The following is a 15,019-nucleotide window of genomic DNA, read 5'->3' as shown; positions in this document are numbered from 1 at the left end:
CCACCTGCTCATGATCACCCTTAATTCTTTTACCATTCAAAAATCTATCTTTGACTTAAAAAACATTCAACAAGGTAGCCTCAATTGCTTCAATGGGCGGCAAACGCCACAGATTCATGACCCTTTGGATGAAAAAGTTCTTTCTTAAATCTGATCCTCATTATTTCGAAGCTATGCCCCCGAGTTCAAGTTTCACTCGCCCTTGAAAACAACATCCTTGCTTCGATCTTATCTGTTCCCTTCATAATTTTTCTCCAAGATCCCCCCCATTCTTCTAAATTTCAATGAGTACAGTACCAGTCTACTCAATCTCTCCTCATAAGTCAACCACTCAACTCCACAATCAACCTTGTGAACCTCCTCTGCACCCCCTCCAGTGCCAGCACATCCTTTCTCAAGCAAGAGCAACACAGTACGCATTATTCCAGGTGTGGCCTCACCAGCATCCCATACAGCTGCAGTGTAACCTCCCTGTTTTTAAACTCCCTCCCTCTAGCAATGAAGGATAATATCCTATTTGCCTTCTCAATTATCTGCTGCACCTACAAACCAACTTCTTGAGATTCATGCACAAGGACACCAGGGTGCCTCTGCACAGTAGCATTCTGCATTTTTTTCACCATTTAGATCATAATCTATTTTTCTGACATTCCTACCAAAATGGATGACCTCACATTTACCAACAGTCTACGCCATCTCACTCACTTAACCTAACCCCATGCAGACTTTGCATGCTCTGCACACTTTGTTCTACCACTCCTCTTCGTGGCATCTGCAAACTTTTACACTCTACACCTGGTTCCCAACTCCAAATCATCTGTGTAAATTTTAAACAATTGTGGTCCCAACACTGATCCCTGAGGCATACCACTAGCCACTGATCGCCAACCAGAAAAAGAAACTTATTTATCCCCACTCTTTACTTTCTGTTAGCAAACCAATCCTGTATCCATGCTAATACATTACTCATAGCACTGTGCACCTTCATCTTATGCAGCAGCCTTTTGTGTGACACCTTGTCGAATGCCTTCTGGAAGTCCAGATACACCACATCCACCGGTTCCCCACTCAATGTCTTCAAAGAATTCCAGTAAATTAGTTAAACATGATTGGCCTTTCAAGGACCCATATTGGCATATGCCCGATGGACAATTTCTATCCAGATATCTTGCTATTTCTTGCTTACTGATGGATTCAAGCATTTTTCTCACTACAGACGTCATCAAGCCTATAGTTACCCGTCTTTTGTCTAGCTCCTTTTTTTAAAACAATCATTTTTGCTGTTTTCCAATCTGCTGGAAAACACAGTCCATTGAGTTTCAAAGTCATGATGTTTAACATCTTATTAACAACTGTTGGCAGTAGCACAAACTGAATAAGCATTCTCACCTTCAACAACATTTTGTAGTGATGAGTTAAAAGTGAGAATGATATAAGCTACAACGTCCCACAGTACACATCAAAAATTCTCAGGATAACAACTTATCTTTTAAGCATAAGCATTTATACTCAATGAGCACTGAGTATTGTCTGAAACTGTTGGGACAAATTTAAAGTTTCCTTGATCAAAACTAATATGACAATATCAGTGCATGAAACAGAATTTGCTTTGTACTTTCTGAAAATGGATAGGCATTTCCAATTCAGATATTGCATAAAAGGCGTTTTTACAAAAAACACATTTAACTATATGCAAGCAACCAAAAAAAGTTCCCAAAGTAGCCAAAATCTTACACACTGCAAAGATGGGCTGCCCATCCAATTTTGATTTACCTGGAAAAGTGGGGCAACCTTCCTCATCTGAACCATCCACACAGTCTTCATATCGATCACACACCCAACTGTTTATAATACATCCTCCGACATTACAGCGGAAGTGGTTGGGACCACAACTCAAGGGAGTCTCTGTTGTACGTTGAACAGGTCCCCAACCTAAAACAATTGCAAACACTTCAGTAACAAAGCATTTAGGCTTCTGATTAAGAAATAAATTCTGGTATCTGAAGTAAAGCAACAACATTAGTTTTCCCTTCTCCCCCATTTGAAATCATCCCTCTCTCTTAATGATATGTCTGCCCCCCTCCGTTCACCAAGTCCCTCATTCATTGCTCAGTTGTGGTTCCATCATCCTCAGTTGAGAGGGGAAAGCAGGAAGACTTTTTTAAAATCATTTGTGGGATGCGGACATCATTGGTTGGCCCAGCATTTGCCTGTCCCTAGATGCCCTTGAAGATATATTGGTAAGCTGCCTTCTTGAACTGCTGCAGTCCGTCCATTGAGAGTTGACCCACAATATCATTAGGGAAGGAATTCCAGGATATTTCCAAGTTAGGACGGTGAGTGGCTTGGAGGGGAACTTGAAGGAGGTGGTGTTCCCATATGTCTGCTGCCCTTGTCCTTCCAGATGGGAGTGGTATTGGGTTTGGAAGGTGCTGTCTGTGGATGTTTGGTGATTTTCTGCAGTGCTTCTTGTAGATAGTACACACTGCTGTTACTGAGCGTTGGTGGTGGAGGGAGTAGATGCTTGTGGATGTGGTGCCAATCAAGCAGGTTGTTTTGTCCGGGATAATGTCGAGCTTATTCAGTGTTGTTGGGGCTGCTAACAGGGAGTATTCCATCACTCTCCTGACCTGTGCCTCATGGATGGTGGACAGACTTTGGGGACTCAGATGAGTTACTCTCTGTAATCACATACGGAACAGTTCAACACATGTCGTAATTTTCTTAATGATGTCTTATGAGAGTTTCTTCCCCAACCTCTACCCCAAAGAAAGTGGTCCATTTCTTTTATGAGAAGAAAAATTACTGCTTTACATCCCATTTGTCATCTTCCTCTGAAAGCACATGCTTGGATAATGCTGACTGATGCACAGTAAGAAGAATTTGATTACATTCTACTGTTCTTTAGATTTCTCCTAGTGTTGTGAAAAATACCCTCGACTCAATCATCAGATTTACTGTGGACATACAATGCACAGAAGTACTATTCTTTAATACCAAAATACTATGAATGAACTGAAATAAACTAAAACAATGGCTAAGGTTTACAATCCAGTTAGTTGAAACACAAGTGCAGAGAATGGATGGGAAGGAAGTTACAGAGCTGGATTTGGTTTTCTGCACTAACCAACAGAAAAAAATTGAAATTCTTTCAAGGTGGAAGGTCTAGAAATATGGAACAACAAACTTAAATCCATTATCTGGACCTTTGCAGCCTCAAAGAAAATAAATGCCCTGAAGAGGGTCCAGTAAAATTAAGTATTCATCGAAGAAGACAAACTTCTCTTTCTTTGCCGATCATTCGTGCCTCCTTCACAGTCACTCATCCTTTTGCTTCTTGTTCCCGCCCTTCAATCAGATAACTGGGCTGAGGATTCGCAAATGCAATTCAATACAGATAAGTGTGAGTTGTTGCACTTAGAAAAGTCAAACCAAGATAGGACTTGTACAGTAAATGGTAAGGTCCTGAGGAACAGAGGGATCGAGGAATATAAATACATAGTTCATTGAAAGGTAGACAGGGTGGTGAAGAAGACGTTTAGCATGCTGGCCTTCGTTGGTCGGGACATTGAACATAGGAGTTGGGACATTATGTTACAGTTGTATAAGTCATTGGTGACTTGGAAGTATTGTGTACAGTTTGGTCAGTCTGTTACAGGAAAGACATAGTTGAACTGGAAGAGTGCAAAGAAGATTTACAAGGATGTTGCCAGGACTAGTAGGCCTGAGTTATTGGGAGAATTGGCCAAGATAGGTCTTTATTCCTTGGAATGCAAGAGGACGTAAGAGAAGGTGACCTTATTGAGGTGTATAAAATCATGAGGGGCAGAGATAGGATGAATACATATTTCCCAGTGATGAGGAATTGAAATGTAGAGGGCATAGGTTTAAGCTGAGAGGGGAAAGATTTAAGGAGGACCTCAGGGGCAACTTGCTCATGCAGACAGTGATGAGTGTATGGAATGAGCTGCCAGATAAGTGGTTGAGGCAGGCACAGTAGCAACAATTAAAAAACATTTGGATAGGTAAATAAATGGGAAGGGTTTAGAGGGATATGGACCAAATGCAGGCAATTGGAACTAGCTGAGTGGGCACCATGGCTAGCATGGACCAGTTTGAGCCAAAGGGCCTGCTTCCATGTTGTACTACTCTATGACTCTATGATAATCATCCAAATTGAGTCACAGGATAAAGAGACAAAAAGTTGAGCAAATAAAGTAAACGGAGGGTCCCTTGTAGTACAGTGGCAGATTCCCTACCTCTGAGCCAGGAGGCCTGAGGTCAAGCCACACCTGCTCCAAGTTGATTAGAAAATATCTATAATGTAAGCTGAAACTTTAGTCCAACAGACTGCTGCTCTGTCAGAGAAGAAGCTAGGCTAAGATCTCAGTTACCTCTCCAAGTGAACACAAGGAACCTTACTGCACAGCTTGAGGATAATAGGGACATTTTCTCAGAATCCTGCCTAACATTCCACCATTAAACCATCTCTATCAAATTTTAGCTAAAAATACTTGGCCACACAGTGAGACCTTACTATCAAACTGACATACATCAGGGCTTGAAACGTAATCTATATGCTAAGAATACCGTAGATGCTAAATAATTATACACACTAACTCAACATTCATAAATAAGTTTTACCCAATTCGTCGTTCCATATTTCTAGACCTTCCACCTTAAACGAATTTCAATGAAAGTGACCATTTTCATTACAATACGGAATTCTGTTATTCAACTGTAATTAATTTGCAGCCATACAGCTAAAGAACAAAATAAAAACAAATCAGCAGCTGTTATGCGGTTATAGGAATGCAGAGGTACCTTCAATTTTTTAAAAATGCAAAATTTGCAAATATTTTCAGTCAGTTTGGAATTGTACATCCCACCCACACCACATGCACACTGTCATTACTTAGAGTGAATGTTTATACCAGGACAGTTTTCTTCATCAGACCAGTCTCCACAGTCATTTTCTTGATCACACTTCCACCACGTTGGAACACAATTTCCATTCTGGCAGGTGAAATGAAAATATCTTGAGCAAGAAGGAGCTTCAGTTGGATTTTCTGCAGCGATAGATGACAAAATAATAACTGATAAGCATTATTTTTTACAGTGATACATAAAGAAAATGATTTACATTGTTGCGACTCCCTTAAAAGAACAACTGCCAATAATGGATCCTTTGATTAGAAAGCAAAACAAATAATTAACTTCCAATTAATGGCCCACTCAAACTACACTTTGGTGAAAGCTGACTGGAGGACAACTAATAATTGCCCCTAAATAGAATCTTCCTTTGCAATGCATGAGAAGTAGACAGGACATTAATTCTCCACATTCCTGGCAGTAAATATCAATACTACACAATTAAAGAATGCATTAAACTTCAACGTTGTACTTCAAATGTTTGAAAGGCTGAGCACCACAATGAGCCTTCTTGAGCCTTAGGTGACTGTGCCAGGGGTTTTATTGTATTCAGACTAACCCAATATTTCAGCACGGTAGTTTCACATTACTAATGGAAACGTTGATTATTGATCTGAAATCGGGTTCATTAATGGCAGCTCAAGAGGCAGATGGGTTAGATCAGTCAATGGGGCTGCAATTCTTCTCACTCTGTTCCAGATTATCTTGCAAGCCCAGCCTTGGACGATAGTACAGACAAGCAACACGATCTTTATCGTGTACATTTTTATCGCTCATTAACCTCCAACAAATCTATTCTGTACACCAAAGTCTGCTAATCATGATCATACATCAAAAACTCTAGATCTTGTTGATAGACTGCGGAAGGAATGGAGCAATGTCTCTCTCAGGACAGTCCGCGCAATCAATATTTACAGATTCTCCAATCAAAAAAATTTTAATAAAGGCACAATTTACTTCACTACGCTGAAAATCAAAAAATTATGAAACATAATTCAACCTTAGTAATGTACCTACTATGGTAAAAACAATGACTGCAGATGCTAGAAACCAGATTCTGGATTAGTGGTGCTGGAAGAGTACAGCAGTTCAGGCAGCATCCAAGGAGCAGCAAAATCGATGTTTTGGGCAAAAGCCCTTCATCAGGAATAAAGGCAGAGAGCCTGAAGCGTGGAGAGATAAGCTAGAGGAGGGTGGGGGTGGGGAGAAAGTAGCATAGAGTACAATGGGTGAGTGGGGGAGGGGATGAAGGTGATAGGTCAAGGAGGAGAGGGTGGAGTGGATAGGTGGAAAAGAAGATAGGCAGGTAGGACAAGTCTGGACGAGTCATGGGGACAGTGTTGAGCTGGAAGTTTGGAACTAGGGTGAGGTGGGGGAAAGGGAAATGAGGAAACTGTTGAAGTCCACATTGATGCCCTGGGGTTGAAGTGTTCCGAGGTGGAAGATGAGGCGTGATTCCTCCAGGCATCTAGTGTTGAGGGAGCGGCGGTGAAGGAGGCCCAGGACCTCCATGTCCTCGGTTAGAGTGGGAGGGGGAGTTGAAATGTCGGGCCACGGGGTGGTGTGGTCGATTGGTGCAGGTGTCCCGGAGATGTTCCCTAAAGCGCTCTGCTAGGAGGTGCCCAGTCTCCCCAATGTAGAGGAGACCGCATCGGGACCAACGGATACAATAAATGATATTGGTGGATGTGCAGGTAAAACTTTGATGGATTATGGAAGGCTCCATTAGGGCCTTGGATAGAGGTGAGGGAGGAGGTGTGGGCGCAGATTTTACAGTTCCTGCATGGCAGGGGAAGGTGCCAGGATGGGAGGTTGGGTTGTAGGGGAGGCATGGACCTGACCAGGTAGTCACGGAGGGAACGGTCTTTGCAGAAGGCGGAAAGGGGTGGGGAGGGAAATATATCCCTGGTGGTGGGGTCTTTTTGGAGGTGGCGGAAATGTCGGCGGATGATTTGGTTGATGTGAAGGTTGGTAGGGTGGAAGGTGAGCACCAGGAGCGTTCTGTCCTTGTTACGGTTGGAGGGGTGGGATCCGAGGGCGGAAGTGTGGGATGTGGACGAGATGCATTGGAGGGCATCTTTAACCACGTGGGAAGGGAAATTGCGGTCTCTAAAGGAGGAGGTCATCTGGTGTGTCCTGTTCCACTGGTCCCCACTATACTGACCTGCACGGTTTAAGCATATTCACAAATGACCAGATTTTAGGCAAGTATTTTCTCCCTCACTTACGGCAATTTGCTTCATCTGAATAGTCTCCACAATCATCGACTCCATCACACTTCCATTCCATGCTAATGCACATCCCATTCAAGCATTTGAAACTGAAGGGGTCACAAGTTCTGTTGAACTCTCCTGTCTGTGCTGTAAATATAAGCATGAACAGTAAAGAGTTAATATCACTATTTATAAATGACAGCCTGCTAGATTACAAAAAAGCCCAATAATCTAAATGTTTGGCATAGTCAAAAAAAAATCACACTGGCAAGTTACAGATCCTAACACTAATTTTGTGGGGTAAAACAATGACTGCAGATGCTGGAAACCAGATTCTGGATTAGTGGTGCTGGAAGAGCACAGCAGTTCAGGCAGCATCCAAGGAGCAGCGAAATCGACGTTTCGGGCAAAAGCCCTTCATCAGGAATAAAGGCAGAGAGCCTGAAGCGTGGAGAGATAAGCTAGAGGAGAGTGGGGGTGGCTCAAAGTGTGTGATCCTATGTGATTCACACCAGGAACAATTTAACCAAAAGAACTTTCAGATTTGCAGAACTACTTTGATTACATACATTTAAACCATTCATATGATTAAAAATTAATTAATTAAATCAAAGTTTAAACAAATAGGTCGGGATGGAAAGATTAGGAAGATTCTTCACTAGTTCCAAAAACCCAGAATGATCTTTCTTTCTTGATTATATACTCTCATATACCTTTAACTTACTATTCTCAAATTCTAGTCTTCACAAAATGCCAAACCTCAAAAGTTTTACCAATCTTGTTACCATTAAAGAACTGCGAATGTTGGAGATCTGAAGCAAAAACAGAAATTCTTGGCAAAATTCTGCTGTTTTCTCCCTACAGGTGCTGCCAGATCTGCAGGGTTTATGTTTTGAGTCCAATGACTCTTCATCAGATGTGCTGAGTTTTGTCAGCAATTTCTGCTTTTGTAAATCTTCCTTAAAAGAAATATTATTTCAGGTTAAAGTCATCCGTGAAACTAATGTTCCCTAGTCTATGGAGTATTTCCAGCATTTCCTTTTTATAATTCAGACTTTTAGCATCAATACTTTGCATTGTGAACTTAATTCTAATTTCTATGCATGGGGAGGGTTTCCCATCTCTCCCACCCTTTCAGGCAAGCTCCAGATACCTACAACCCTCTGGATGAGAAAAAGTCCTCAAATCCCTTACCTTAAAATTGTGCCTTCTGGTTACTGATCCCTCGAACATGGGGAAAGGTCTTTCCCCCATCTGCTCTGTCTCTGCTCCACAGAACCTTGTAATTCCCAACCAGACACCCTCTTTGCCTTCTCTGCTCCATAGACAACAATCCTGGCTGATCTAGTCTCTTTACTGCTGAATCTCTCCATCCCAAGCAACATTCTGTCGAATGCCTTCTGCACCCTCTCTAGTGTAATCACATCTTTTCTATAGTGTAGTGACCAAACTGCAAACAGTAATCCAGTTGAAGACTAATAAACATTACAATTACAGCTCCATCATAACCTCCTTGGTTTTGTATTCAATACTTTGACTAATAAAGACAAGTATCCCAAATGACTTCTTAACCACATTATCTACTGGTCCTACCAACTTTAAGGATCTAGGGAGGTGCACACCAAGTCCCCCGGTCCTCTGTATTTCCAAGGGCCCAGCCACTCAATATGTACACTTTTGCCTAGTTAATTCCAAATAATCACAATTCACTTTCCAGGCTTAAACTCCAGAAGCCGTTGCTAAGCCCCTACATCATCCAGTACTGTAAGGCTTTCCCCTCCTCTCTATTTATCACAGCATTAAAGTTTTGCCTCAACTGCGAATTTACTGACCATATCTCCTACATTCACATCTTCTGCACAGACAGAAGCTCCCTGAGGTTCAGATATTGCTAGCCTGTACAGCCATGATTTGGAATGAGGTGGAGATGTGCTCCCATTTAAAAAGAGATCACCCTCAACTGGCTAAATCTGTGAAACTTTTCAGAAGTTTAGCTGGGTGACTAAGTTTGGCAATGGACTTTCACCTGGGTAAAGCCCAGGCAGATGGAAAAAAGTTATTCCAGCATTTTGTCTTTATTTCATTTTCCATTTCAGATTTACAATTTTCCCCTTTTAAAAATCTGTCTTTTCAGAAAACTAGGTTGTTGCAGGTCCTACATCCCTGCTGGGAAATCTTGAGTGTTACACTCGTGTCAAAAATTGCGATTCAACTATTTTTCCCTAAGAAAAGCTAGAATGGGAAATGAAATTATGTTTTTGAAATTTACTTTTTTCTATGTATTCTTCCAAATTCCAACTGCCCAGTCAGTATTTTACCAACTACCTTTGTTATCCTGGGATAGAACATAGAAAAATACAGCGCAGTACAGGCCCTTTGGCCCTCGATGTTGCGCCGATCCAAGCCCACCTAACCTACACTAGCCCACTATCCTCCATATGCCTATCCAATGCCCGTTTCAATGCCCATAAAGAGGGAGAGTCCACCACTGCTACTGGCAGAGCATTCCATGAACTCACGATTTGCTGAGTAAAGAATCTATCCCTACCATCTGTCCTATACCTACCACCCCTTAATTTAAAGCTATGCCCCCTCGTAATAGCTGACTCCATACGTGAAAATAGGTTCTCATGGTCAACCCTATCTAAACCCCCTAATCATCTTGTACACCTCTATCAAGTCACCCCAAACCTTCTTTTCTCCAATGAAAACAGCCCCAAGTGCCTCAGCCTTTCCTCATACGATCTTCCTACCATACCAGGCAACATCCTGGTAAACCTCCTCTGTACCCGTTCCAGTGCCTCCACATCCTTCCTATAGTATGGCGGCCAAAACTGCACACAATACTCCAGATGCAGCCGCACCAGAGTCTTATACAACTGCAACATGACCTCAGGACTCCGGAACTCAAATTCCTCTACCAATAAAAGCCAGTACGCCATATGCCTTCTTCACCGCACTATTTACTGGGTGGCAACTTTCAGAGATCTTGTACATGGACACCAAGATCCCTCTGCTCATCCACACAAGTATCCGACCAGCCCAGTACCCCATCTTTTTGTTACTCATACCAAAGTGAATCACTTCACACTTACCTACATTGAACTCCATTTGCCACCTTTCTGCCCAGCTCTGCAGCTTATCTATATCCCGCTGTAACCTGTCACATCCTTCCTCACTGTCAACAACTCCACCGACTTTCGTATCATTCGCAAACTTGCTCACCCAACTTTCTAGCCCCTCCTCCAGGTCATTTATAAAAATGACAAACAGCAATGGTCCCAAAACAGATCCTTGCGGAACACCGCTAGTAACTGCACTCCAAGATGAACCTTTACCATCAAGTATTGCCCTCTGTCTTCTTCCAGCCAGCCAATTCCTAATCCAAACCTCCAATGCACCCTCCAAGCCATACCTCCGTATTTTTTGCAGTAGCCTACCATGGGGAACCTTATCAAACGCCTTACTAAAATCCATATACACCACATCTACCGCTTTACCCTCGTCCACCTCCTTCGTCACCTTCTCAAAGAATTCAATAAGGTTTGTAAGGCACGACCTGCCCTTCACAAAACCATGCTGACTATCCTTGATCACATTATTCCTATCCAGATGTTCATAAATCCTATCCCTTACAATTCTCTCTAAGACTTTGCCCACAACAGAAGTGAGACTCACCATCCTATAGTTACTAGGGTTATCCCTACTCCCCTTCTTGAACAAGGGAACCACATTTGCTATCCTCCAATCTTCTGGCACTATTCCTGTAGACAACGAGGACATAAAAATCAAGGCCAATGGCTCTGCAATCTCCTCCCTTGCTTCCCAGAGAATCCTAGGATAAATGCCATCAGGCCCAGGGGACTAATCTATTTTCACCCTTTCCAGAATTTCCAACACCTCTTCCCTACATACCTCAAAGCCGTCCATTCTAATTAATTGTGACTCAATATCACATCGGCAACAATGTCCTGTTCCTCAGTGAATACTGACAAAAAGTATTCATTGTCTCCCCAATCTCTTCAGCCTCCACACGCAACTTCCCAATACTATCCTTGATTGGACCTATTCCTACCCTGGTCATTCTTTTATTCCTGATATACCTATAGAAAGCCTTTTTGTGTTTTCCCTAATCCTACCAAGGACTTTTCATGTCCCCTCCTTGCTGCTCTTAGCTCTCTCTTCAGATCCTTCCTGGCTACCTTATAACTCTCAATCGCCCCAATTGAACCTTCACGCCTCATCTTTACATAGGCCGCCCTCTTCCCTTTAATAAGGGATTCCAATTCCTTATTAAACCTCGGCTCCCTCACACGACCCTTTCCTTCCTCCCTGATGTACTTGGTTTGAGTTTAATGTTTTTCATATGCACAATAAACATAGCTATAGATTATAGTCCATTGTAAAAATAATCTTGAAACAGATATTTGTTCCATATTCAGTTGCACAGAAATGTCTTGTATGGCAAACAATTATTCTCCTTTTTAAACTGCACAATTGATGCTGGAAAGTTTCATAAGTGAACACAGATACTTAGGACTTATACTTTTTTGTTGGGCAAAGCCCATAAAACTGGCATAATATTATACCAGATTAGGAAGTCTTAGATTTGATTCCTGCAGTGTTGAATTTGCTGATATCAGCCAGGTTAGAAAGTACGACACTATAACTGTCTCTAGTCCCCTGGAATGCTCTTGGGCAAGAAAGGTGAAAATGTTACTTGTTTTCATTATTCACCTAAACAGACTGAAGGATTGGTGCACACATTTTACGTGAACTAAAATATAAGTCTCTGATGTGATGCCAACCATAGTTGAATGAAGCAGCTTACCAGTCAGTGGCAAGTTCATACATTATACATGACGCATCAGGTAGCATAAAGCACACCTTTCACATCCCTAGTACGACACTATAACTGTCTCTAGTCCCCTGGAATGCTCTTGGGCAAGAAAGGTGAAAATGTTACTTGTTTTCATTATTCACCTAAACAGACTGAAGGATTGGTGCACACATTTTATGTGAACTAAAATATAAGTCTCTGATGTGATGCCAACCATAGTTGAATGAAGCAGCTTACCAGTCAGTGGCAAGTTCATACATTATACATGACGCATCAGGTAGCATAAAGCACACCTTTCACATCCCTCCACACTTTGCCCCCAAATCCACAAGAACAAGTGACTCACTCTGACTGCAGCTGGTACAGCAGAAATGCTCGTAGTAAGTCACTCTGAAGGAGAGTTTTTTTTGCTATAGCTTTAATACGGTACAGTATTGCTAAATGTAAACCTACAACAGTGTGCATAGTTTGGATCTTCATCTGAACCATCTTCGCATTGTGGAGCTCCATCACACACCATGAAGCTGTGTAGGCACCGACGCTTGTCCTTGCAGACAAAATCCATGTACTGAGAACACGATGGATCTATGAAGGAGACAATTAACCAAATAAAACACACCATAAATCATCAGATTTAATCTTTAAAATTACTAAAAACAGCAACTCGCATTTCCACAGCATTCAAGCAAAAATATATCCCAAAGTTAAAGATATTAGTCACAAGAAAGTTCAACAATTTATCCCAATTGATCCCAGGGGGAAAATGGGGGTCACAAATAACTGCAAATCCCTTTCAGTTTAGGGCAGCAAGCATTATCTAAGCTTTAAGTCAGTAACTGAGTGAATTTAACCTATTTAAAAACAAAAGAAAGGGAAAAAACCTTTTGACCCAAGGATATAGGAACAAGATTTCTACATCAATCCATATTGGGAAATAAATTATACACAATAGTTTAACTTTGTAGAACTCAGGTCAAAAATAATTGTTAACTACAATAATGGAGAGAGATGCCACCCAGTTGTCTTTGAGCAGATGTCTGGCCCTTTTTGCTCATGCACAAACACTCAGGCATCGCTTATGCATGCAGCCAAAATAGTTAACACTCAATTGTTCGCTAAATGCAAGGGATTTTTTGCTTTAGGGAAATACCATGTTCAAGCTCTAAATTTTATTGCTTTGTAGAGTTTTCAAACTGAATTATTCAAATTTAATTACAGCTGAGGAATATGGAAAATACTCACTGCAGTTTTGTTCATCTGACCCATCTGAACAATCTGGTATACCGTTGCAACGCTTGATCATCGCAATACAGCTACCATTGTCACAGCTAAATCCATTACAGGGAGTCTTACCTGCACCAAAGAATGAGAAAAGATGAGAAGATCTCATAATTAATATAGATTAATAATATACAATCATCTCATGTCTTAATCCAGTCATGTCATTCATCTTAAGACATTGAACAGATTGATTAGTACTGTTAGAATACAAGGCAAAAACAATGACTGCAGATGCTGAAAATCAAACACTGGATTAGTGGTGCTGGAAGAGCACAGCAGTTCAGGCAGCATCCAACGAGCAGCGAAATCAACGTTTCGGGCAAAAGCCCTTCATCAGGAATAAAGGCAGTGAGCCTGAAGCATGGAGAGATAAACTAGAGGAGGGTGGGGGTGGGGAGAGAGTAGCACAGAGTACAATGGGTGAGTGGGGGAGGAGATGAAGGTGATAGGTCAAGGAGGAGAGGGTGGAGTGAATAGGTGGAAAAGAAGATAGGCAGGTCGGACAAGTCAAGGAGTTAGTAACTGAGCTGCAAGTTTGAAACTAGGATGAGGTGGGGGAAGGGGAAATGAGGAAGCTGTTGAAGTCCACATTGATGCCCTGGGGTTGAAGTGTTCCGAACTCTGCTGGTTTAAAGGTGGTCTGGAGTCCGTGTGGAATGAGTTGGTTACGGAGGCATGCACTGAGGAAGCAAATGTGGCTGTGGTAGCGAGTTTGTTTCACAACATGGTTGAAGAGCTTCAGAGCAGAGGAAATGACCTGGGAGTTGCAGTGGGAGAGGGACTCCCTGAGATTCTTGTAGAGAGAGGAGGAAAACTTCTTCAAGGCAGGCATCCTTGCAAGAGGATTCGCAGTAGGGTTAAAATCAACAAGGCAAAAACAATGACTGCAGATGCTGAAAATCAAACACTGGATTAGTGGTGCTGGAAGAGCACAGCAGTTCAGGCAGCATCCAACGAGCAGCGAAATCAACGTTTCGGGCAAAAGCCCTTCATCAGGAATAAAGGCAGTGAGCCTGAAGCATGGAGAGATAAACTAGAGGAGGGTGGGGGTGGGGAGAGAGTAGCACAGAGTACAATGGGTGAGTGGGGGAGGAGATGAAGGTGATAGGTCAAGGAGGAGAGGGTGGAGTGAATAGGTGGAAAAGAAGATAGGCAGGTCGGACAAGTCAAGGAGTTAGTAACTGAGCTGCAAGTTTGAAACTAGGATGAGGTGGGGGAAGGGGAAATGAGGAAGCTGTTGAAGTACACATTGATGCCCTGGGGTTGAAGTGTTCCGAACTCTGCTGGTTTAAAGGTGGTCTGGAGTCCGTGTGGAATGAGTTGGTTACGGAGGCATGCACTGAGGAAGCAAATGTGGCTGTGGTAGCGAGTTTGTTTCACAACATGGTTGAAGAGCTTCAGAGCAGAGGAAATGTTAGAATACAGATAAGTGTAACACTGCCTTCCCAAATAACTGAGCACTAATAAAATTGTATTCAATAGAAAAAGCAAATGTAGGTGAATCAAGGGCTAAATGACTCATGTGTATTAGTCGGCATCAATGGTGCGGACGGTTGAGAGCGTCAAGGTCCTGAGAGTGATGATCACCAATCTGTCCTGGTCCAACCATGTCGATGTGAAGGTCAAGAAAGCACATCACCTCTATTTTCACAGCAGTCTAAGAAAATTCAGCATGTCCACAAACACTCTTAATTCTCTCTGTAATTTCAAGATCTATAATTCCCTCCATCCACCTCCCTCTGCTTCTCTGAGA

The 15,019-nt window shown here is 42.2% G+C and overlaps 1 protein-coding gene across 2 annotated transcripts in view; it reads right to left on the bottom strand.

Annotated features, from left to right (window-relative positions):
* sorl1 (sortilin-related receptor, L(DLR class) A repeats containing) overlaps positions 1-15,019 on the bottom strand; it is a 195,923-nt gene that overhangs the window by 40,149 nt on the left and 140,755 nt on the right. For both annotated transcript variants that reach the window (XM_072593453.1, XM_072593454.1), the window contains exons 27-31: positions 13,228-13,338; positions 12,439-12,570; positions 7,161-7,292; positions 4,935-5,069; positions 1,774-1,932 (exon numbers count right to left, since the gene is read on the bottom strand). In XM_072593453.1, the coding sequence (XP_072449554.1) occupies positions 1,774-1,932; positions 4,935-5,069; positions 7,161-7,292; positions 12,439-12,570; positions 13,228-13,338 (669 nt within the window). The remainder of the gene's footprint in view (positions 1-1,773; positions 1,933-4,934; positions 5,070-7,160; positions 7,293-12,438; positions 12,571-13,227; positions 13,339-15,019) is intronic.

The sequence above is a fragment of the Chiloscyllium punctatum genome, chromosome 23, assembly GCF_047496795.1.
Source record: "Chiloscyllium punctatum isolate Juve2018m chromosome 23, sChiPun1.3, whole genome shotgun sequence".
In the NCBI taxonomy this organism is placed as follows: domain Eukaryota; kingdom Metazoa; phylum Chordata; class Chondrichthyes; order Orectolobiformes; family Hemiscylliidae; genus Chiloscyllium; species Chiloscyllium punctatum.
This window is presented reverse-complemented; position numbering and strand designations above follow the sequence as displayed.